This window comes from Actinia tenebrosa, unplaced genomic scaffold (assembly GCF_029948245.1).
Source record: "Actinia tenebrosa isolate PJP-AT-01 unplaced genomic scaffold, QUT_ActTen_1.0 PGA_scaffold2__45_contigs__length_23673736, whole genome shotgun sequence".
NCBI lineage: Eukaryota > Metazoa > Cnidaria > Anthozoa > Actiniaria > Actiniidae > Actinia > Actinia tenebrosa.
This window is the reverse complement of record NW_028292579.1, coordinates 18,701,664-18,727,423: the sequence shown is the minus strand read 5'-3', so window position 1 is coordinate 18,727,423 and position 25,760 is coordinate 18,701,664. Positions and strand designations below refer to the sequence as shown.

Here is a 25,760-nt window from a genome sequence, read left to right as displayed (position 1 = left end):
CTTCAACAAAGTGTTCTGTTGCTTGGCGATATGGTTCAGTCCATTTCCTCTGGTGCCATCTTGTTTCTTTGTTAATGATTTCATGTTACCCCATTCGATGCCATGCCCACTGTTGCATGCATATTCAACCAGTGCAGATTTCTGATTGTAACATTCTTACTGCAGATTGGTGTTCTTTGCACCTCGTACCCAATGATCTATTGAATTTACAGTACCTTGCGCCGCACTCACTACGCTTCGTAATAAGGCACGCTTTGAATGCCGTCAATAATATTTTGACCCGTTATACATAAGTTAGAATGGTTGGTATTTTGAAGCAATCAATCTAAATGAAAGATTATAAAACTTGACACTTATCATTTCTTGCTTTTTCAAATTTTTTCATTTTAATTCCGTGTTCTGAAAGTTGATATCCCAATTTCAAAGCATGGAATCACGAAAAAATCCGAAAAAACTATGTTAAACTATTGATAGTTCTCACAACCGCCATGTTAGATGAATTTGAACAAGTGACATTTGTCATTAGTCTCTTTTGTTATATCATCCAACATGGCCGCCGTATCTTTTGTTATTTCATTCTCTTGGGAATGAATTGTCATCCATGGCAGCAAGAAATCGCTTGTATGATGAGCTCACGTGCATGTAGAACCGAGAGGGTATGTATGGCAGACCTGACACCCTAAAGCCCCGTTTACACTGGCGATTTTTCGGCGATTTTTGCTGCGATTTTTGTGGCAATTTTCGGGAATATGAAATCTTTTGCCGGCTCATCCTTCAAAAGAGACATTCGTCTAGGAAAATCTTGGTATCCTGAAAAAAACTTTACAAGTAAATTCTTTACTCGGTCTCAGGGCTTCAAATTCAGCTCAAAGTGAAGTGTTTAATTACCAATATTATAGTGGTTATATTAGGCTACTCTAAATACTAGGTTAACAGCTCAACATATTCTATTAGTAGACGGAAAATTCAAAATGACCCGCCGACTTATATGCTCGGCAATTTTCTGTTAAAAAAAAACAAACACATCAAGAAAACTAAATATGGCTTTAAAGTGTTTTGTGGTAAGAAAGGTTAATTTTTAATTGTTTTATCATACAAATTTTTACCTTTTTGCGCGAAAAGACGAACAAAAACAAAAACACCCAATCAAGAATCAATTTTATTTTAATTGAACTAAAAAAAAAACACTAGACTAGACTAAACTAAACCAGACTATCTAAATTGAACAAAAAATATATACGATGACTAAAACAGAGTTACATACTTGTCTAAAGCAATTTAACATCTCGGTTAGCCAACAAAATGGCTCGATTTTCAAAACCACAACATCAGATGAATTCCTGGAATCCAGGAATTCCACGGATATGAGTACCTGTACTATGAGCTTCTGTTTGGTTATTATAACCAATATCTTTCTGTTGTTATGCCCCCAAGTTATTTGTTTATAATAACCAATATTGGTTATGGTTAGAATTACCATATTTAAGAACCAATAAATACGGTTATTTCAAGCATTAAAAAAACTGGTTCTCAGCTGCATGACTTTCACTAGCCAGAGTTGTTTTGATTGTTTCAACCAGGCAGGTAGTTTTACAAAGTATACGTAACACAGAAACCGCAATGAAATTTCAATGTAACTTGATAAATTAATTCTAAATTAATACGATTAATACGATTAAAGCGCATTTCGGAACTTGGGATGTGTGCGCTATATAAATTAAATTATTATTATTTCAATATTGGCTGTGTTTTGTTTGTTGTAATTGGCATTATAAATTGCCTTAATTTGTTTTTAATTTGTTTAGTTTTCTATTTCAAATTACGTTATTTCTCTTCCTACTGTGAGATAAGTGCGGGCATTTTTCCGTTTCTTTCCAGCATCCAAGCAACTCACTTATAGATTTGTGCTTTCAAAGGAACAAAATTGCTAGAATCTATATTGAATATCTATCTCTTTCTAAACTTTTAAAACTTAGAATAAAAACACACAAGAAACTTATTCAAGGCACTAATAAATACCGAAATGAGCAGCCGATCTTTATCGATGTAATGTGTGCAGAAAAGCTATTGCATTATATTGTCGTTTTATCTATTGTACTAAATGCAATTGCATTTTATGAACATATTACACCAACTGATTGCTACGTATGCTTCTCCACGGACATTTACAATTGCAAGGGCGAGGCAAGAGCGAGACGTTATGCAAATCAATGTGCATAAATACAGTAGCGTCTGGCGTGTCTCATCCATTCCAAATCTGCAGCTCGAACCTCCAGCCACTAAAAGGACTTCAACACTTGCATCATCACACAGTAAAGGTGAGTTGCCGGTACGGTTCTCTTTCTTCTTTTTAAATCGTTATTGTTTGAAAAAGAACTTTTTTAAAGCCTTGAGTTCCCAAATTTTGATAAGTTTTTGCCCCATCTTTGATTTTCAGGGCAGCAAAACAAAGCTTCAAGAATGGCTAACAAAGTTCTATTGATGATGGCGTTTTGCATGGCCTTGATCGTCTTGGCAAACAGCGCAGGTAACATTGAATTTGCCTATAGGAAGGGAATTTTTTTCTTTGGGGAGAGGGGCTGGGGATTTAGAGCGGAGAGTCATCAGTAAAAATGTGAACTTTTTTGGGGGTTTAAACGTTTATATTTTGGCGAAAGCTGTTCCTTTGAAGGCTTCATATTTTGCCTTGGTAAAAAGCTACGGCACTTCCTTGTTGACTTTATAGGAGAATCATGAATTTCTTATTGAGTGAAAGGGGAGTGTTACAATTATTTTTTTAAAGATTCCGTGCAAATCCCCCACCCCCCCCCCCCTTCCAGTTAAAAACGTGCCTTCCCCTATTATGCAACCACGAATACGTTCAGTGATTTCCTTTAAAAAATCTGTTTGTGTTAGTGTTACATTTTTGACGAGGTTATACCTTGACTTTAACTTACCTCTCTTCCACATCATATTTTACAGTATTGACTTTCCTCCACATCATATTTTACAGTATTGACTCTACTCCACATCATATTATACAGTATTGACTCTCCTCCGCATCACATTATACAGCATTGACTTTCCTCCACATCATATTTTACAGTATTAACTCTCCTCCACATCATATTTTACAGTATTGACTCTCCTCCACATCATATTTTACAGTATTGACTCTCCTCCACATCATATTTTACAGTATTGACTCTCCTCCACATCATATTTTACAGTAGTGCAAGAAGAAAAGCGCGCACTCAGCTGCTATTGTGGGGAAAATGACGAGCCACCCTATGGAGACCATTGGGTCTTCCGAGGCACTTGTCCAAGTGGTTATGGATATACTCGTTCATGTCAAAATGGCCTGAACCGGTGCTGCTTCCCTAGATCAGGCTGAGAATGTAGCACGGCTCAGTTACGATTAAAGCAAATAAAGTAGAAAGTCAGTGTAGCCTGACAGCTTGTAACCGCTCAAAGGAAACTGATGTAAAATCAAAAGAAAGAAATAAAACCTGATGAAACATGACTTTGTTATCATAGTATTATATATAGTATCACACGGGCCCATAACATAAATTTTTTTGATGCAAATTATAATCAGTCGGCCTCATAATTACGGAATACAGTATTTGTTCTAATTTGTATTCGAATAAATAATAAGGCAGGGGACATAAGGCTTTCAATAGTGTCATTGAATAATATATTTTCAACTAAAGTCGCGTTTGTGAAAAGACGATTTGTCGTGCAAATTACCTGGCGGAAAACATAAGTCCAGGGTTTCAAATATAAATACAAGGATATCGAAAGTATATCAGACAGGGCAGGATATATTTCTTGATTTTTTCCCCAGAAAGCCCTAATGATAGACAACTCAGTGGTTTTTATTATGGGAGAAATTATCTTCATTTCGAATAAAAAATAATTGAAGATTTTTCCCCCGATCTTATTTTTACCTTTCAGTTTCATTCAAATTCTCCCTGTGACTTCCGTATCGGGAGCTCCGCTTTTAGGCAGTGCCTAAATATATATATTATAGCGGTCATAATTTTTGCAAATGGCTGTATATATATATAAATACAGTGATATGCAGAAATTCTGATCCTTTTGTATATATATACAAGTATATCAAAAGAATATCAGAAATTATGGGATATCATCGCTGATATTTTTTTCGGGTTGTCCATCACTAGGGCTTTCTTTCGCTAGTTGCCCCTCACTCATCGTAGAGTTTTTCAAGCTTTTTCGCTTAAGCTTTTGAAAAGCTTTTTAAAGAGTCCTCAGCAAAATTTAAGGCTTTTGCCCCGAAGTTCAAAACGTGGTGTATGATTTATCAATAATAAAATCGTGAAGATTATTAAGCAGTTTTTGTGCGGATGACATGGTAATCTCAAATAGAACTTTCAAAAGTTCACACCTTAACATCTTTCGGCAAGCGTTGCGAATATCTGCAAATCTAATACGGTAAGCAGCCGGGGTTCCATACTTGAATTAAGACCCATGATGGTACGAAATAAAGCTGTTTTTACTGAATCTACAAGGTATAAAGATAGGCTAGCCCTCACTTCTCCTCTGGACTAAATGATGCTAAACGAACTTAACGATGCGTTATCTTTCTTCGTTTTTAAAGTCAGAAAGATACTGAAAGATACCTGAGTGACCGCTACAACAGAGTCAGGATGGGATCTACTGTAATCAGTGATTGGAAGAGAGCCGTTCGTGGCTGTCCTCAAGGTTCCTCGTTGGGCCCGCTGATATGGAACATCTTTCAGAACGACCTTGTGTATGATATTGATGCTAATATTTCTATGTATGCCGATGACCATCAAATATACCAGAAAGGTAAAGGAATCAACTCAGTGCATACCATGCTCGAGAAAAGTGCCTCTAGTGCAACTGAGTGGTACGAAAACAATCTCTTGGAGGGAAACTTGAAGAAATATCAGACTACGTACATTCAAAATAAATATGGTAGTAAGAACGAACAGATGAGTTGTACAGAAGATAAAACTAGCTTGAACTTAAATGGTAGGATCATTAAGACGTCTAATACGTTGAAAATTTTTAGGAGTTACTATAGATAATAAGTTAAATTTTAATGAGCACATTAATGATATATGTAAGAAGGCAAGTCAAAGGGTTGGGGTAATCATGAGACTGAGAAACTTAATTCCCACCACTGCAAAGTTAGTACTTTTCAAAACAGCCATCCTACCATATTTAACATATTGCCATCTAGTATGGCATTTTTGTAGGGCTAGTGATACTCGTAGGTTGGAGAGAATCCAGGAAAGAGGATTAAGGGCCGTTTATAGGGACACAAAGTCCAGCTATAATTAGTTATTGAATAGGCCGAATCTGCCTACACTGTTAAATAGATGTCTTCAAGACATTTGTATTCTGATGTATAAAGTTAAACACACCAAGATGTGTTCCGAGGCTATTACTAACATGTTCAAACCTCGTGATTCTTGTTACAGCCTTAGAAACTCAGATTTTCTTATACCTAGATGTAACACAGTCACGTTTGGTAAGCATTCCCTTAGATATCTAGGTCCCATACTTTGGAGCAAATTAGACAAAAAAGACAAATTAAACAAATCCTTAGGTGATTTTAAAAATCGCATCCGTAAAAAAAACCTTACATCTTTAATTGACAACGGACGTAGAGGGTGTTTTTTGTGTAATAGTTGAAAGGCTGATTAGGATTTTATTACATTATTATCAAAACATTAGAATATTTATATTTTATATTTTATAATTCTAAAATAATTTTTTAGTACTTTATTGAATTAATGTTTAGTCTTAATTAATATCATTGTATATCTTATGATTTCAATGTGATTTTATTATTATACCTTAGGTGTCCCCTATTGGTAGAGGGTTTTCCCTCAGCTAGTTATTTTCTTGACACGTTAATAAAGTATCTAAGTATCTATACTACAGATTACCCTCTCAATACTGTTTGGTCTAACGTCTTCAATACAGCATTTCAGGGGCACTTGAATGAAAAGCGATGAAGATTGGAAATTAAATTAAACTTGGTTAAACCTATCTATATGACCAAGCAACATAGTTCCTTCACAGTTGCGGATAAAAAATTATCAATTTTATCTAGATTGTGAGTAAATGACGCGGTCATTTACTCAACCCTATTGTTCTTTGCGCTTTTGAACCAAACTTTCTCATCAGCAAGTGGCTCACAGGCTAAAATTTTAACTACTCTGGTTTTCATAATCATAATGGACTCATATTATCTGTAGACGACAACTATTTGATTTCCTAATTAGCGTAGGTTATTAATATTCATAAGTTGAAATTATGGGATGTAAGCCGGGACAGGCAGCAAGACGATCGTAATACGTACACCATATGGTATGTCAAGATTATATTTGATTTCCGTAAGATATAGGCTTTTAATTTGTAACTTTTTATTTCTAGTGAACCTCGTAATTATAAATCTGTCTATTGTGAATGAAATAACTGAAGAACATCAAGATTATCGAGAATTAAATCGCTGATATAATCGACGAGCGTTTTGCGTTGTGTACCCATTACTGAATTAGATGTCCCCACTGAACGAAAGAAGATGTCCGCTACATTATTGTTCACATATGTCATTCACCGACTGATGGACATTTATTAAGCTTGATTCTGCAGTTATCCAGCGTTTATTTCATCTCCGAAGAGTGTTTACAAGAATCGTACGGCTTGTGAATTCCTCGAATTTCCATGTGCAGCGATGGATGATGACACAGGAAGCCCGCCGGCAAGACGCAAGAAGCCCGCTGATCGTGAAAGTTGTGACGGAGTAAGAGAAGAGAGAGCTGAAGCTCTAAGACGCTCAAGATCGGGATATATTGGCCAATTGACAAAGAATTATCGAAATATAAAAGAAGTGATGAAATCAGAGAATTTCAATGATATTGATACCGTTCTGAGGATAAGGCAGAAAATATTGAACACATTTGATAACTTCGAACGGTGTTGTCAACAGCACTTAGAATGCTTGAAGGAACAGTTGGATATTGAAGAAGCTGAAGGCATTTACAGTAGAGAGCTAGAAGCTAAAAAAGACATTGAGGGAGAAATTGATACGTGGACCCACCGGAACAAAAGACCGTTCATTGACTTTGATCTGCCTCTTGTCGAACCCTGCGATTCTAGTAGCCAAGCAGGCTCTAACGAAAGTTCCCAATCAAGTACAGCAACGAAGTTAAAGTTGAAAGCGAGGGCAGATCAATCTGTTGCCGAGCTTAAGATTAGACAGTTGAAGGAAGAGCAAGAATTGCAAGAAAGAATTGAAGAGATGACGATGAAATTGCGGTTAGAGGAGGCAATTCAAGTCAATAAAATAAAACGTCGACACACATTACTAAAAGCTCAACACGAAATGGAACAAAGAAACACTGAACTAAAAATCTATGAAAGGGCCGAACGAGTTGAGCTATACAATTTTTACGACGACGACGACGACGTGTTACCTGGTTCAAACCCCTTTGGCTCCACACCAAGAAGTGCCCCAAAGGAATCGACTAGAGTTGCAGACTTTAGACAGCGCCTCCCTGTGAACCCGTTTGCAACTCCGATAACACCGATCTCCACTAACCCATTCGCAGCCCCGATGGCCCAGACGCCTGGCAGTTCGTTAGCAACACCGACAAGGGGAAGCTCAAGTAACCCGTTTACGACGACAGAATGGCCTGATGTAGTACACAGGAAGCCCAAACCGAAGTTTGTTCATGCTGCACATGCACCGACACCACAGGCATGGCTGGACCCGAACACACCCGAGTTCTACGTCGCTGATTATGATAACCGTCTAAGCGACACTGCCAATAACGATGAACCACCTAAGCCAGCAGTCCATGAGAAGGTCCTCAGTCAACTGATAAAGCAGCAAGAAAGGATCACCAGCGCCATGACCAACGCTTTAATGCTTCCTAAACCAGAGCTATTAACCTTTGATGGAAACCCATTACACTACTGGAGGTTTATTCGCAACTACGAACAGAACATTGAAGCAAAGACTGAGGATAACGGAGAACGATTGAATTATTTACTGCAATATTGTACGGGCAAGGCGAAAGAAGTGATCAAGAACTGTGTAGTATTGGACTCTACCGACGGCTACCTCACAGCACGAACGTTATTGCTTGAAAGATTCGGCGAACCTTATGTCATAGCCACGGCCTACATTGATCTTGTAACTGAGGGACCCCCGCTGAGGGCGTCTGATAGACAAGGCCTGCAAGTTTTCGCCGATAAGTTAAAGGACTGTGAATTAACTCTACGTGCCGTTGGATATTATGACGACTTGAACAATGCTGACAACTTGAAGAAAATAGCAGAACGTTTCCCTGTCCACCTAAAGGCTAGGTGGCTCGAGAAGGCTAGAGTGATACGAAGCGGAGGAGGAAAACCCAGCATAGACCATATGTCCGAATTTTTGTCTGAGAGAGCAAAGGCCGCAAATGATCCTGTTTTCGGACAGATTATGGACTCAAAGGACACGTCCAGGGACAGAATGCGACCCCGAAGTAAACCGTTTCAGAACACGCCAAGGCCGCCAAGAGCTACCACCCTAGCGACACACCAAGCAGAAACGCCGAAAGTGACGGCAACAACAAAGGATTCACAATTAGCTTCGAGGGCCGCATATACTTTAAACGACCAGGTAAAGTGTGGTCTTTGTGCCCAAGCACATCTTCTCACAAGCTGCGATGAATTTAAGAAGAAGACGCAAGGTGAAAGAATGAAGTTTGTTCGAGACAAAGGGTTATGTGACAACTGCCTTAAGCGAGGACATAGAGCAAAGAATTGCTATCAGAAAAAACAGTGTGAAGTGGATTCCTGTGAGGGAAAACATCACACGTTGCTGCATCCACCGAACAGCTCTAACCTTAATCAACAGCCGAGCCAGGATTCAAGTAACAATACGAACAGTGCTAAAAATTATAATGTCGTCAAGGCTGATAGCGTAAACAGCGTCGATGTTCTTGCCAAGGAGAAAAGAGTATGTCTTCCAATCGTGCCCGTAAAGGTTCGTGGAAAGAAAGGTCAGAGATCTGTTGTCACCTACGCTCTTTTGGACCAAGGATCCGACACGACATTGTGCGAGAAACGCCTAATAGAACAGCTGGGAATCGAAGGCGCCGAACGAACATTCTCGTTGACAACTATCGAAAAGGCAAACGTTCAGCGAAAGGGATTAACCGCGAGTTTGGAAGTTACAGCTCTTGACTCAGACAATGTCGTCGAGATACCGACCGTATGGACAGTCAAAAAATTGCACATCACTACAGAAGGTGCACCCAGAGATGAAGACATTCGTAGGTGGCCACATCTAGCAGAAATACAAATACCTGAAATAGACACTGATGAAGTTACTTTACTCATCGGCAATGATACGCCTGAAGCCTTTTGGGCGTTAGAAGAGAAACGAGGACAACGGAAGGAACCGTATGCGGTCAAGACACTCCTTGGATGGACCATCGTAGGACCGATGACTGAGTCTACGCATCAACAAAGCTTGAACGCACACTACATATCTTCCCACGGTGATGAGCTTAAGGCTCAAGTTGAAAGATTCTGGAGGACCGATTTCGGAGATGCAGTACTAAGTTCCGAAGAATGCATGTCAGCAGAAGATAAAAGAGCGTTGTCTATCATGCAGGAAAGCACGGTTTTATCTGAGGGTCACTACCAAATGGCCCTGCCGTGGAGAAACAGCAGTTATTGTACATTGAACAATCGACCGATGGCTGAGTTTAGACTTGCAACATTAAAACAAAGATTCCTGAACGATCCTGGACTTTATGAGAAATACAAAGAAGTTATAGATGACCATCTGACTAAGGGCTATGCCCGTCGCCTTCCCAACGAGAATTTTGACCAGAAGAGAGTGTGGTACCTACCCCACCATGCTGTGATTACCCCCAAGAAGCTACGCGTGGTATTCGACTGCGCCGCCAAATGGAAAGGCATGTCATTAAATGACCAACTATTGCAAGGACCTGATCAAACGAACAATCTCGTAGGCGTCCTTACTAGATTTCGCGAAGAGCCCATAGCACTAGCAGCAGATATCGAAGCTATGTTTTTGCAAGTCAAGGTTGAGCCCAAGGACTGTGACATGCTTAGATTCCTTTGGTGGCCTGATGGAGATCTTAGTCAACAGCCAGCAAATTTTCAAATGCTAGTCCACATTTTCGGTGCAACGTCTTCGCCAAGTTGTGCGAATTTTGCACTCAGAAAAACAGCTGACGACAATCAAACCGAATTTAATGATGAGATTGTGAACATCGTGCATAGGAACTTCTATGTGGATGATATGCTGAAGTCGACAAGTACTGTTGAAGGCGCTATACGAACTGCATCTGAAGTGACTGAACTGCTACGACGAGGAGGATTTCGTCTCACAAAGTGGATGAGCAATAGTAAAGAAGTCCTCAAGTCGATACCTGAATCTGAAAGAGCTAAGGCTGTAAAGGAACTAGACTTTGAACGATTTCCGACGGAAAGAGCCTTAGGAGTTGAATGGAATGTCGAGAAAGATTGCATCGGATTTAAGACACAGGTAAAGGAAAGGTCTCTTACAAGACGTGGGATGTTATCCATAACGAGTTCTGGCTATGATCCATTGGGTATCGCTGCTCCATTCGTCCTGTTAGCCAAGCTAATCTTGCAAGAACTTTGTAGACAGCAACTAAAATGGGATGACCCAATCCCTGAACATAACCTCGTTGAGTGGAAGAGATGGCTAGAAGACCTACCAAGACTGTCAAATATGAAGCTACCGAGATGCTTGAAGTCACCTGACCTTGGAGACATCGTCACCTATGAATTGCACCATTTCGCAGATGCTTCCCAGTCAGCTTATGGCACCGTATCGTACCTGCGGATGGTTGACATTAATGGGGAAGTACATTGTTCGTTCCTGAACGGGAAGTCAAGGCTCGCTCCTGTAAAACCAGTGACCATTCCTCGCTTAGAACTATCGGCGGCCGTTGTAGCAGTCAAAATTGATAAGATGTTAACAGCCGAGCTAGATCTGCCGCTGACTGAGTCGACGTTCTGGACTGACTCTACAACAGTGCTTCAATACATCAACAACTTCTCAAGACGATTCAACATCTTCGTGGCACATCGGATTGCTATCATTCACGAATTTTCTACCCCCAAGCAGTGGAGATATGTGAATACCAAAGACAATCCTGCGGATGATGCGTCCAGAGGTTTGACCGCGGAGAAAATTACAGGAGACGAAGGAAGGCGATGGTTGTGCGGCCCTGAGTTTTTATGGAAAGGCCAAGATTCGTGGCCAGCACCAGTTCTCAAGATATCTGAGGTACCAAGTGACGACCCAGAAGTGAAGAGAGAGAGACAGGTCTATATGGCACAGCAAAGGGACTCAAAGAACTTCCTGCAACGAATGTACGAGCATTACTCTGATTGGTATCGCTTAAAGGTGGCCATTGCCTGGATGCTGAGATTCAGAAACTACTTCGTAAACAAGTTAAGAAGTTCAAAGCATGATATTGAAGTTAAGCCTGCTACAAGAGGAAGAATAACTGTGAAAGAGATTCGAGAAGCAGAAGTTGCGATTATCAAGGATGTACAAGGCCAAGGCTTCACAAGGGAAGTGAATATCTTGAGCAAACAGATTGAGAAGTCGAAAGTCAAAGTTTCCACAAGAGAGAAACCCCTACCAAAGGCAAGTTGCATTTTCAAGCTAGCCCCCGTGCTTAAAGGAGGAGTTTTATTAGTTGGAGGCCGCTTAGAGAACGCCCCAATTTCTGATGCAGCCAAACATCCACCAATTCTACCGAAGAACCACCCTGTCTGCGAGCTTGTTATTAGACATTATCACCAACTGTACGGCCACGCTGGAAGAGAACACCTACTGGCCCTTGTAAGACAGCGATATTGGATAGTAAGCGCAAGATCCCTAATTAGACGTGTGCTGACGACATGCTTTGACTGCCGAAGACGTAAGGCCCCGCCTATATCCCAACAGATGGCAAACTTGCCAGTTGACAGGCTCACCCCTGACGAACCACCATTTTCATTTGTTGGAACAGACTACTTTGGTCCATTCTTAGTGAAAAGAGGTCGGAGCACAGAGAAACGGTACGGATGCATTTTCACTTGTTTAACATCACGAGCCGTACATCTAGAGGTTGCTCATAGCTTGGAAGCAGATTCCTTCATCAATGCGTTGCAGCGGTTCATGAATCGCAGAGGAAGACCCATCGAAATCAGAAGCGACAATGGTACTAACTATAAGGGTGGTGAGAGAGAGCTACGCAAATCTTTACAAGAATGGAATGTTCAGAAGATCGAGAGTTTCCTAAAACAGAGAGAAATCGTCTGGAAGTTTAATCCCCCAGGAGCCAGCAGCATGGGTGGAATATGGGAGAGAATCATAAGATCTGTAAGGTCCATTTTAAGGGCCCTGTTGAGGGAGCAAGTTACTACAGACGAAGTCCTGTTGACTTTAATGACGCAAGTGGAGGCCATTCTTAACAGTAGGCCGTTGACAACTTGCAGTGATGATCCCAAGGACGACTCCCCTTTAACGCCTAACCATATCCTGTTACTGCGTCCAGGAGCGAGTATGCCTCTAGGTGTATTCACGGCTTCTGATAACTATGGCAGACGTCGATGGAGACAGTGTCAATATCTAGCCAATCTGTTCTGGCGCCGTTGGCTCAAAGAGTACCCACCAACTTTACAATTGAGGCAGAAATGGATCTCCCCACAAAGGAACCTAGCGAAAGGTGATGTTGTTTTGGTGGTGGACGAGACCGTTAAACGGGGCCAGTGGCCTCTGGCATGTGTACTAGAAGTTTACAAGGCAAGGGAGGGACTTGTACGCTCCGCAAGAGTCAAGACGTCTAAGACAGAGTTGGTCCGTCCCATTCACAAATTGTGCTTGCTGGAAGGAGTTGATTAAAGCCTCAAGAATCAAGGAAGCACTGTTAGCGAATTACACAAGAACATTGTTGAGTTAATTGATAATTGTGCTATGAAACCAAATTAATTTGTTATTGTCGTCAGGACAATGATTTAAGAAATGATCCATAAGAAATGCCTCATTTGGGGCCAGTAATGTAGACGACAACTATTTGATTTCCTAATTAGCGTAGGTTATTAATATTCATAAGTTGAAATTATGGGATGTAAGCCGGGACAGGCAGCAAGACGATCGTAATACGTACACCATATGGTATGTCAAGATTATATTTGATTTCCGTAAGATATAGGCTTTTAATTTGTAACTTTTTATTTCTAGTGAACCTCGTAATTATAAATCTGTCTATTGTGAATGAAATAACTGAAGAACATCAAGATTATCGAGAATTAAATCGCTGATATAATCGACGAGCGTTTTGCGTTGTGTACCCATTACTGAATTAGATGTCCCCACTGAACGAAAGAAGATGTCCGCTACATTATCCTCAGATACTTTAATTATTCGGACTTTTAAAAATTGGGGCATTTGTATCCAATTATCCCTAGCTTTAAAGATTTTCACCTTTTCCCATGATCATTAATTTATTAAAGTCCAAAAAGCCTTAGACGCCATAATGAAGAAACGAGCCTTTGCAGCATTAGGACCAAATCCAAGACAAACTAAAGTAAAATGCAAAATGCAAAATGCAAAATGCGAAATGCGTCTAGGCGTGACTAAGAATGCCAGACGTAATCATGCATGCAGAGCTGCCACTAGGGAGACTTCCACTTAAGGTAATTCTCTTGTAAGAAACTTTGCCAATAACTTTGTCCCGAAACTTTGCATGGTCATTAACTATGTTATGGACATTTAAAAACTGCGATAAAAAGATGGATCACCATTCTCGTTTTTGATTTATCTTGGAAAAACAACTCAAAATAGTCGAAAGACTGACACTTTTCCGCCGAGTGGAAACTAGGGCGAGTTAGATAAAATTCGTAATTTCTCTACTCAAACAAGAGAAAAAAGTGAAAATTGGTTTTGAACATGTATCTCTTTTTGTTACCGAAAGAAAATTGCCTGAACTTTATTAGTTCCATGCTTTTAGTTGCATGCGCAGAAAAATGCGCAGTGCAAAATAAGGGAAAGTACCTATCAGGAGTTTTAAATTTGCTCAAAATCAAAGATTCGGATTTAGAACATAAAAAGCTTTCAACACAAGCCGAGTATACGAAGACATAGAGAATGAAACAAAGAAAGTCTTTTGGAGTTATAATGTAAAAGGTACCTTAGAACATCTCGGTTTAGCAATAATATGGATGAACCAAAACGAGCTCTCACCGAAATTGAAACAATATAGAAAACTAATGCATCAGAGAATAAATGATATTGCGACCCAAAATTTAACATAAATCGATCTTAATACCATGAACACTGATGACTGCTTCCTATTTCTTGGTCAACCCCCAAAGAGTGTTGTACAAAAAACTGTGTCATCGTACATTTATCAAAGATAAAAATATTTTGCAAAAGAAACATATTTGCTGAATATATCGGCAATACACAAGGTTAACTTATAAATAATTTAACTTATGGCCCTCTAAATATAAGATCATTTCGATTACAAGGAAATATATAAACCAGAGAATATTGAAAAGAACACAAATACAATCTAATGCTCATCGAGTGACGAGTACGGCGAATAGACCTTTTGGGACGGTGGAACGACAAGCTAGATGCAGATATCATAATGTTGAATAAAGTGTTTCTTTGGAATGGGTGGTGCTGGTCTTGTAGATCAATTGACTGGAGAACTGACTTGTGGTAGAATTTAACTTATTTTTGTAGATGAATCACGATTATGCCGCGAACACTTGTAACCCGGATCAACATATACGTTTGTCGAAGCGTCCTGAGCGCACCACTTTGTTAATACTGCTCGTGCGTTTAGTAAATATCTACGGCATTTCGTTTGTGTTCTGTTGAAGCGTTCAAGCCTGAGAGGTTTCGTTCATAGGGAACGAACCCACAGCCACTCGTAGAAACAGTGTTCAAAATAAAATATCTCATGCGTTTAATTGTTGCTGTGTCAAGCGTTTTTTAAATCAAACTGCCTTTGGCAAACTCGTGGATACTACCCTTTGCCCCCATGTTTCTGTGCATTTTGTTGACCTACCTTCGTAATTAGGCACATCAAAGCAATTCGCTCAATTTTAATGCTCAGATTAAACTTGTAAGATAGAATATCGACTTTATATTTTGCTTCCTATTTGTGCTTTGTTTTGTTCTTGGTTATTTTATTGAGTTTTGAAGCGAATCATGTAATAAATTAAAGTTGAAGCATAATAGATTTTATTTCAGATACTGTTTCCACGAGTGGCTGTGGGCTCCCTTGTGTATTACCGATATATTCAGCAAATATGTATATTTTGCTATATATTCTCATCTTTGAAAATAATTGTACTGCACTGTAGTACTGAAAACCAGAACAATACACAAACTAAACTTCATGCATATGCTTTTACCATAAGGCTTTGTCGTGTGCGAGCGAGAGCAATAACATATTCAACAAAGAATACCGTATACCACCCGAAAAAAATTGCCACCGTTTGATTCATGCGGACGGAGTTTGAAAAAGGCAATTGTCTTTAACAAAATATTACAAAATTGTGCAGTAAGGCAGGCAACATAGGGCCTAAGTCTCCCAAATGTCCCAACTATATGTCCTTCGATGTGGCAGTGAATCCGGAATAAAATAAAAGAACGTGTTAAATTAATTCTAAAGTAATACAAAAATAGCTGTGTTTTCACTTGAACCATTTAGATCACGCTTTCAAGCCTTGAGCTTATGATATCATGTTCAACAAAAATTACCATATTCCGCAGGAAAGAAAGTATCACCTTAGTTTTCTTTTAGGGTGAAAGGAGTTTGAAAAAAAACGATAAAGAAAAAAAGTATATTCATATAACACAACATTTCAAAAATGATCATCAACTGAAACATAGACGTTATTAATTGAATCTTTAACAGGTTCGAGTGTATCTATGTCGCTTTACTGCACAGGTGGTCCAAGCCCAGAGTTAGCGAAGATCGTCAGGTTTACTGAATTTATGATGATATGATGTTTACAATCTTTAGTCTTACCAATCAATAAGCTTTTCAAGCCTTGATTTTATAATGTCATGTTTTGCTCAAGATCTTCGAACAAATGGATTTCTGCAGCAAACAAATCGTACTGGTATAAGGATTTTGAATTCCTTTTCTGTTTCTATCTCAGCTCAAGTTATTTCTCTCCATTTCGTGATGTTATCGATGGCATTCTTGAGTTTCTTTCTACATGCATCGCATCCTAGCAACTTAATTAAAGATTTTTGCTTTCGAAGGAACAAAATTGCTAGAATTTATAAATTTTGTATCTATCTAATTCTAAGCTTTTAAAATTTAGAATAGAATCAAAAAAAAAAAGCATACGACCACTGTTTACAATAAGAGAGCAGCCGATTTGTATGGGCATTTACGTCGGGCGTGACAGTGGCAAGACCCGTTATGCAAATGAATGTACATAAATACAGTAACATCTGGCGTGTCTCATCCATTCCAAATCTGCAGCTTGAACCATTCAGCCACTAAAAGGGATTCAACACTTGAGACAGATTCATCAGACAGTAAAGGTAAGTTACCACGTTTTTTCTTTTTAATTCATCATTGTTTTAAAAACTTTTAAGCCTTGAGTTTCCAAGTGTTGATTAAATTTATCTTCTTTAGCCATCTTTAGATTGTTGCAGTAAAGGAGCTTCAAGAATGTCTAACAAAGTTGTATTGATGATGGCGTTTTGCATGGCCTTGATTGTCTTGGCAAACGGTGCAGGTAACATTGAATTTTCCTATATGAATTATTATGTTTTTTCGTCTCACCAACCTTCGAAAGCCTTGGTTTAGTGGTAGATTGAGTTAGCTCACTTACCGACTGGCCTTGAATGAATGAATCAAACCCTAGTCGCAAACCAGAGATGATAGGCGAATGGACTACACGTGCAACTTCAGGATTTCCTTCCAAATTTATGTTTACCTCCAGTGCTTCAGGGATTTTCCTAGACGAGAAACTACTTTTGAACATCTTTTAACCATTTTTGTCTCCAATGTATTAGCTTTCAGAGGTAGTTTGTAAATTCGAGTAAAAATAAAGCATGTTTGTATGTATCAGGTTATACCTTGACTTTAAATTGATTCACTGCCAAATCATATTTTACAGTAGAGAGTTTTAGATTGATTTTTTTTCTCCCCGCAAACGGCAAACATGACCACGTTTTCATAGTTTTCCTTTATATTACTTTACTATTTACAAGCCTTCTCACCAAGCGCAAATACTCTTTTGTTTTTCTACTACTTGGACTTTTTTGCGATTCTTTTTCAGTAATTTATAAAAAAATTTTTACTGGTCAACTGACGTTTCACGTTTGCCGTGAACGTAAATCTAAAACTCTCTAGTATTAACTCTCCTCCACATCATATTATACAGCATTGACTCTCCTCCACATCATATTTTACAGTATTGACTCTCCTCCACATCATATTTTACAGTATTAACTCTCCTCCACATCGTACTTTACAGCATTGCAAGAAGAAAAGCGTGCACTCAGCTGCTATTGTGGGGGAATTGACCGCCCACCATATGGAGACCATTGGGTCTTCCGAGGCACTTGTCCAAGTGGTTATGGATATACTCGTTCATGTCAAAATGGCCTGAACGTGTGCTGCTTCCCTAGATCAGGCTGAGAATATATCGAGGCTTATTTAAAGGTTAAATCAAATAGTATAAGAAATCAGTTTAACCTGACAGCTTGTAACCTCTCAAAAGGAAAAAAATAAATTATGATGAAACAGATAACTACATACAATGTGATGTCATTGGTTATCATGGTATCATGCACCACTTTGTCATTACTGCTCGCGCGCATTGAAATATCTACGGCATTTCTTTTGCGTTCTGTTAAAGCGTTCAAGCCTTAGAGGTTTCGTTCATAGGGAACCCACAGCCACTCGTAGAAACAGTGTTCAAAATAGAACATGCCATGCGTTTATTTAATGCCTTTGCCAAGCGTTTTTTTAAAATCAAGCTGCCTTTGGCGAACTCATGGACACTACCCTTTGCCCCATGTTTCTGTGTATTTTGTTGACCTACCTTCGCAATATACTCCATTTTACAGTACCGTTCAGTGACCACGAATAATAGTTCCTAGCCGAGGCTGGAGTTTCCGCGCATAGCAAAACTAAAGTTTATCGTGCGCCGTAACTCCAGCCTCGGCTAGGAACTATTATTCGTGGTCACTGAATGGAAATGTTAAAATGGAGTATTAGACACATCAAAGCAAAATAAATTATATCATGCGTTTAATTATTGCTGTGTCAAGCGTTTTTTAAATCAAACTGCCTTTGGCAAACTCGTGGATACTACCCTTTGCCCCCATGTTTCTGTGCATTTTGTTGACCTACCTTCGTAATTAGGCACATCAAAGCAATTCGCTCAATTTTAATGCTCAGCCTTGTAAGATAGGATATCCACCTTATATTTTGCTTCCTATTTGTGCTTTGTTTTGTTCTTGGTTATTCTATTGAGTTTTGAAGCGAATCATGTAATAAATTAAAGTTGAAGCATAATAGATTTTATTTCAGATACTGTTTCCACGAGTGGCTGTGGGCTCCCTTGTGTATTACCGATATATTCAGCAAATATGTATATTTTGCTATATATTCTCATCTTTGAAAATAATTGTACTGCACTGTAGTACTGAAAACCAGAACAATACACAAACTAAACTTCATGCATATGCTTTTACCATAAGGCTTTGTCGTGTGCGAGCGAGAGCAATAACATATTCAACAAAGAATACCGTATACCACCCGAAAAAAATTGCCACCGTTTGATTCATGCGGACGGAGTTTGAAAAAGGCAATTGTCTTTAACAAAATATTACAAAATTGTGCAGTAAGGCAGCATAGGGCCTAGATCTCCCAAATGTCCCAACTATGTCCTTCGATGTGGCAGTGAATCCGGAATAAAATAAAAGAACGTGTTAAATTAATTCTAAAGTAATACAAAAATAGCTGTGTTTTCACTTGAACCATTTAGATCACGCTTTCAAGCCTTGAGCTTATAATGTCATGTTCAACAAAAATTACCATATTCCGCAGGAAAGAAAATATCACCTTGTTAACAGGAATTGTTAACAGGTTCGAGTGTATCTATGTCGCTTTACTGCACAGGTAGCCCAAGCCCAGAGTTAGTGAAGATCGTAAGGTTTACTGAATTTATGATGATATGATGTTTACAATCTTTAGTCTTACCAATCAATAAGCTTTTCAAGCCTTGATTTTATAATGTCATGTTTTTGCTCAAGATCTTCTAGCAAATGGATTTTTGTAACAAACAAATTTTGCTGGTATTAGGATTTCGAATTGCCATTTGTCTCTAATTTTTTCAGAGCAAGATCAAGTTTCTCTCCATAGCATTGGCGATGACATTTTTCCATTTTTTTGGAACAGCCTAGCTACTTATAATTACTTCAAGATCTTTGATTTCAACATAAAAAAATTGCTAGGATTTATAAATTTTGTATCTAGTATCTAATTCTAAACTTTTAAAATTTAGAAAAGAATCAAAAAAAGCATGCGAACATTGTTATAAGTATAATAAGACAGCAGCCAATCTGTATGTACATTTACGAGGGCCTGACAATGGCGAGAGCGTTATGCAAATGAATGTACTTAAATACAATAACATCTGGCGTGACTCATATATCCATTCCAAATCTGCAACACTTGTGACAGAGTCATCAAATAGTAAAGGTATGCGAAAAGGTATACTTAAGGATCTAAGTATAGTTGGGTGACTTCGTAGTTATAAGTATTCTCACTTGGAGCTCTACGCACGATGCATTAAATATTGCACGTTTTATATATTTTCCGAGAGGAATGCCGTCCAGGGGATTTTATCTCACACCCCCCACGTGTGTGGGGTAGTATAAATATCTTGTGCCCCAACAAGGCACCATTCAAACCGAGTTCCGGAATTCGAGCTGGTGCCACTTCGTCGACCCACCCCCACGGCGATGAACCTAAAAGTATTCAGACACGGCGGAATATCTTTCTTGATTTTTTTTTTTTTTTTTTTTTTTTTTTTTTTTTTCTCATTAAAATCTTCGCTATAAAAAAATTTATTTGTTGATGAATAGCCGAAAGAGCTTAATAAATTATTAAAGATAACTTGTTTTAGTCTAAAACCATAAGGAATCTGAAAGTCACAACATTTAATGTAAAAATTATATAAGCGACAATGTTTGCGACCAAGACTCTACACGGTACTAGTTGAGCGATTTTGTACCACTTGAACAAATCAATGGTAACCAATGGTAAGCTCGTGAAGCTTTTTGAGTAACAATGAACTAAGATGATAACAAATATGACACTTGGTGACTCATTTCAATGAGGGTATTGTGACCCGAGTAAGGCGAAAGTTATGTTTTGTGCAAAAAAAATGTTGTCTTTATCAATTCAATGGTTGGCTTCTGATTGGCTACAATCCTTTCTTTTCCGAATTCTGGTTACGAAATTTTCTACGATTGATATTATCTGGACCGAGTGTAATCGATCCAATATATGACAAACCAGGCTGTTTTCGGATTCTTCTTCCAACTTAATGATAAATACGACAATCTTATATCTCCAGGTCCAATAAAAAGAGCATAAAGTAAACTAAGAATACTCACAGTATGCTGCTTATTATGAAGTGATCGAAAATCCAAAATGGCTTCCTCTGCAAACAACGTGCGTGGATTAGCGTGAATTCTTCCAGTGTTGTCACTTGTCAAATATAATGGATTCCATGGTTACGGGAATTACCCAAAACAATTGGCTGAGAAGCGTTTTCCGAAAAATGCAAAATCTAGCCACCTCGATAGCTCTTCACGAGCTAAAAATCACTATGTTACTCGAGATTGAAATTAAAAATCAACGTACGAGAATTAAAAATCACCATGCAAGAATGAGAAAGTAAGGGATGAAAATGCAACGCATATTACAATTTCAAAGCATTTCAATCGTTATCACGTACAGGACAAAATTACTCTATGGTGATTGGCTAATAAAGGAGGGCCATTTCCGTAGCCCGCGGGGCCAAATTACTAGATTAGTTCAGTTGCCTAGCAACGCTTGCAAACTGTAAACTTTGTTTTAGCAAGCCAAATTGACTTCATGCTTTGCATCGGCAGAACAAAGAAACCATAGGAAAACTAAAAAGTTCAAGCGGAAATGAGAACACTAGAAAAAGCACAGGTGTCTGGTTTTCCGTAAATGGACCTCGGAAAGACCACTCAAGTAGTCCCAAATGTGTACAACTTCACCAGCTCCAAATGTAACTTTGAATGCCATCGCTGGAAATAATTCAGTACGATCATCTTGCTCTGGACTTAATCAGTCAAAACACCACTTTAATCGGCTTCTTCTTTTGGATTCTGATTCAAATTAAGAACTTTGTCGATAGGAATCATGTTTTATGCATGTTTTGTTTGGTTTTGACGTGAAATGTTACGTTTGCCATTCTTTCGGTTGAGACACTTTCTTTGAATATTTAGCATTTCAGCATTCAGCGGGATCCAAGGGAAACTTGCCAAATGATTATTGTTTAAGCTCAGTGATCGGATATATTCTTTTGTACAGGAGAAACCTTGAATTATAAAATTATAAAATTCAGATAGTACGCGTGCTGTGATTGGCCGAGAGCCGTGTTTGCATTTCCCTGTGCAAACACGGTTGTGACGCGTGTCGACACCGGCGGGAAAATTTGAGTTTTGTTTGGAAGTCGTACTTGTACACAAATAGTCATAACTCCAGCAAAATTAATAGAGTATATGGCTAGTTTTCCAAGCTCAAGCTTAGACTTTGACTTTCCTGAGGAAGCATCTGAAATAGTAGAACCACCAGAAGAGCCTTCAACAAAAAAGAAAAAATCCAGATTTGCCGGCCTGAACTCGCAGAATTTCGACGAACTCTTTCGACAACACCGACGGAAATAAAGCTTGAATTTAGCGAGTTCTAGCTCTCAAAATAGTGTTTTCTTTTCGGTCTAGAATGACTAAAGCCATTGGTTAAGCTTTGGAATTATTATTTTATCAAGATTTGCTTGTAAAATCCTCTTTCTCAAGGGAGAAAGTCGCTAAAATTTGGCTTCTTCTCGCTTTGAAATAAGAAATTTTCAACTTGAATTTCATGCTTGGAGGCGTGTATCAAACTCGCAATTTGATTGATTAAGGGTCTTCTTTCGCGCAATCGGATTGGTTATTGCAAATGCACAAGTACGTAAGGAGAATTTGTATTTAAAACTTTGAGCTAAATTCTTCTGTTTTATTTGATCGTGTTTCGTTATTTTTGTTTTTGAAGAAAATAATTTTATAAAACAAATGAAATACATTTACTGTGTTTGCACACGCTAATGCAAACCGAGATGTGGTTGGGAGAATTCGAGAGCAGATCATTTTATTTGTTAAGTGTTATTACCACCCAAAGTTTGATAAAAGAGAGCACATATAATGAAGAAATACGATAGTGAATTCTGAATAACATTCTTTTCGTGAACCATAACTACATTTGATTTGATAAGTTCAGGATAAATGACAGCTTACGGACATTATAATGGTTTCTTAAATACGGATTTTTTTCGTTTGATTTTGCCCAGTATATGATTAACGGGTAATCGTATGCTGCCGAGTAAAATTAAAGATTATAATTTCATCTATGTTTTCAAAGTTTTGAAAAGCAAAGCTTCGCGACTGCTATAAACTAATTGCGATTTTGAGAGAGCAATACCACGAAATATTGACGGCTAGTTGGGAGAAAGTATATTCCTTATTGGGCGGAGGAGCTAAGCTATTCTATCGCGATTTTACTATTTTTCAAGCCCAAAAATAAAGAAAAAAGCAAGGGAAGTGATCCTGATTTGCTTCAAATTCTCACTACCTAACAATCGTCTCCGTAGCAACGGGATTCTGGAAAATGCTCGGCGTTTTTATAATTATAATTATTATAACAGTGGAGCTCCCGCGCAGGCCATGGTTTTCATTTTGGGACACATTATCTTCATCTCGAATAAAAAAATGATCTTAGATTTTTTTTCCCGATTATATTTTCACATTTGTTTTATCTAAATTGGTCTCCCTGTGTCCATCGTAAGCTCCGCTTTTAGGCAGCGGCCTAAACTTATATAATTAAAAGATGAAGTTTAAGATAATTTTGTTTCTTGAACTGTTTACAGATATGTTTTTCTTTTTATAATTTTTTCTTTACATCCTCAGTAATGCTTTGGAAATTTGCTCGTCAAGTGTTCACTTAAGCAAGTTTGACATTTTCGAGTTTACGAAACCGAAGCTTATTTGAAAAAAGGTTATTATTATTGTTTTTAAAAAGTTCTGGTCTAAAATCTATCATTCTAATTAGAAACACAAATCTTCAATAGGAAAATAACCGATTTCCGATTTCTTTGTCATTCAAACAATTAGAGAGCTAAACTAAATCAAATTTTCTTCAATGCGTAAGTTTAAAGGAAAACAAATTTTGTACGATATTTTTCACTCACCTAACAGAAAGTGCTAAGGATCGACACATGATCGATGATGATAGGGTAGAAAACTTTGAAGTGTTGCGCAGTGATTTTAAGTATATTTAAATTTTGACTCATTTTGACTGCAAATTATTGCCATTTTGAACGACCTATCGGAGGAATCGATTGCAGCTGCCAGGACTTGGTGAACAGATGTCTTTTTGTTCTTCTGAGTATTCATCTCTTGGTTCAATGATCCTTAAACGTTCGATAGGTTGGAAAGAAAGAGATACATTATATTGAGCAAAGGGACAAAATCGCGGAAGAAGAAGGAGAAGACGTTGTAAGCTACAATAGTTTGGAAGACAAATGCATGACTCTTTATACAGTTATACCAATCCTCAAACTTTATTAGTACTCTGAAAACGAAACCAGAATTTAACGAGCCAAGGAAAAGAAAACATTCAAAAAGGACAAAAAAAAGAAAAAAAAGAAAAAAAGAAAAAAAAAGAAAGAAAGAAAAAAAGAAAAGAAAAAGAAAGAGAAAAGAAAAGAAAAGAAAAGAAATACGAAAACATTGCGAAGTGAACGTTAGCAATGCTCGAAGACAAATGTATTTTCGTTTTTCTGTTGTGCATTAATCTTATTTAAATGGTTGTTATTGCATAAAAACGGAAAGAAACATTGACCTGAGTAAAAAGGAAGAGTATCAAACCGACGTAAATGAGAAAACATGGAAGTTCTTAAGAACTGTCCTCTAATCATACAGTCTATCTACATCCAACCTCCAGACGTTATAAAAGTCTTCCAAAAATTTGCAATGGTAGGAATCGTGTGTAGCATAATATTTACATTGACAGCATCGCTGGGGAATGGAATAATCATCGTCACCATCTTGAGATCCCAGAACCTACAGACACCATCCTACTTACTGATAACAAGTTTAGCCTTCACAGATCTTCTGATGGGTTTGGTATTTCATCCATTATATGGCATTGTGTGCGTTTTTATAATAGATAATAATATCGAGCCATTATGTCATTCAGTTGAAGGGGTTTTCTTTACTCTCTCTCTTCTTGGCACTCTTTCTCTGTTGATGATGACATTCATCAGTATAGACAGATACTTGGCGCTTAGACTAAGGCATCGATACACCTTTATCGTCACCAAGAAACGAGTTCGTTTCGTGATCGTTGCTGTTTGGTCTCTTCCAATCTGTTGTGCTGTGATTGCGCAATTCTTCCCTCGATTATTCCTTTTTGCCTACGCCTTTGTGTCTTCCTTGGGGATGGTCTTGTTGACCATAACATCCGTCTGTTACATCAAATCTTTTCGAGGTCTTCATCGTTACACAGTCCAAGTTCAAGCCCAACAATCAAACCAGTTGGCTGGAAACTTTGATGTTGTCAGATACAAGAAAACCTTAAAGACGATGCTTGTGATCTTAGCATGTCTTCTTCTGTGCTTCGTTCCCATCATATGTTCAATGGTAACAGTGATTTCGGTTGGATATGATAAATATAACATTGTGTTTCATCAGGTATCACTTTTTTTACTGGCCATTAGTTCAAGCATAAATCCAGTCATTTATTTGGTCAGATTCACAGATATTCGTGACGCGTGTAGACAGATGTTGGTGAGAAATTGAAAATACAGTTTTTAAATGGCATTTCCTTTGCATTTGTTGTCAGATGGACCAGCTGCTTATCATTACATTAATTCTCAGTAAAAATCAACTCGTCTAGTTTCTAATTGGAATGCAGTGGGAGAAGACCCACTCTTTGGAATCCACGTTTAATCCCATCACATTACCTCATATAAACTTGAAAAGGAAAAAAAGTCGCGCGTTAATCGGAAACAGCTTTGGACGAAATCGATTGGACTTTCTATTACAGAGAGAACGAAGGAAAAACCAACTTTTCCCCCAATTTGTCGCACGGGGAGTGGTCAAAAGAAAAAGAAGTAAAAGATCACTTTGACCCCGACGAAGGACTAGCGTCCGAAACTTGAGCGGAGCACCATACTTAAGTACTCTTGCCCATTTAGGGTAGGGATGTGCCGCTGAGCCCTCTAAACCTGAACCTGTTCCAGAGTAAAATCGCTGAAATTCATACCCTGTTCCAGAGCAAGATTGCTGAAAACCATACCCGGTTCCGCGGTATATGCGAAAATAGATACCCTGTTCCAGAGAAGATCTAGAGAGCGCGATTTCATATACCCTGTTCCAGAGCGAGCGC

At 38.4% G+C, this 25,760-nt stretch overlaps 5 protein-coding genes across 5 annotated transcripts in view; 4 read left to right on the top strand and 1 right to left on the bottom strand.

The window, feature by feature from the left end:
• The window catches only part of LOC148909497 (delta/kappa-actitoxin-Avd4a-like), a 31,326-nt gene extending 10,396 nt beyond the window's left edge, over nt 1–20,930 (bottom strand). Inside the window, exon 1 of the mRNA XM_089033754.1 lies at nt 20,699–20,930. The gene's annotated coding sequence lies outside the window, so the exon portion shown is untranslated. The remainder of the gene's footprint in view (nt 1–20,698) is intronic.
• Nucleotides 2,223–3,502, top strand: LOC116288196 (delta/kappa-actitoxin-Avd4a). The gene is made up of 3 exons (XM_031694950.2): nt 2,223–2,318; nt 2,438–2,527; nt 3,210–3,502. Exons 2-3 carry the CDS (start codon nt 2,461–2,463, stop codon nt 3,371–3,373), a joined length of 231 nt encoding a protein of 76 aa, XP_031550810.2. The 5' UTR covers nt 2,223–2,318; nt 2,438–2,460; the 3' UTR covers nt 3,374–3,502.
• LOC148909498 (uncharacterized) lies at nt 6,242–13,359 on the top strand. Its single transcript, XM_089034154.1, has 3 exons — nt 6,242–6,348; nt 6,415–13,204; nt 13,271–13,359. The coding sequence occupies exon 2, from the start codon at nt 6,716–6,718 to the stop codon at nt 12,929–12,931; it is 6,216 nt and encodes a 2,071-aa protein (XP_088890280.1). The 5' UTR covers nt 6,242–6,348; nt 6,415–6,715; the 3' UTR covers nt 12,932–13,204; nt 13,271–13,359.
• Nucleotides 16,534–17,825, top strand: LOC116304737 (delta/kappa-actitoxin-Avd4a-like). The gene is made up of 3 exons (XM_089034567.1): nt 16,534–16,603; nt 16,698–16,800; nt 17,545–17,825. The coding sequence occupies exons 2-3, from the start codon at nt 16,734–16,736 to the stop codon at nt 17,706–17,708; spliced, it is 231 nt and encodes a 76-aa protein (XP_088890693.1). The 5' UTR covers nt 16,534–16,603; nt 16,698–16,733; the 3' UTR covers nt 17,709–17,825.
• A 3,194-nt stretch (nt 20,931–24,124) lies between the features above and the next one.
• Nucleotides 24,125–25,313, top strand: LOC148909496 (adrenocorticotropic hormone receptor-like). The gene has a single exon (XM_089034653.1). The coding sequence runs from the start codon at nt 24,257–24,259 to the stop codon at nt 25,169–25,171; it is 915 nt and encodes a 304-aa protein (XP_088890779.1). The 5' UTR covers nt 24,125–24,256; the 3' UTR covers nt 25,172–25,313.
• Nucleotides 25,314–25,760: the final 447 nt, after the last annotated feature.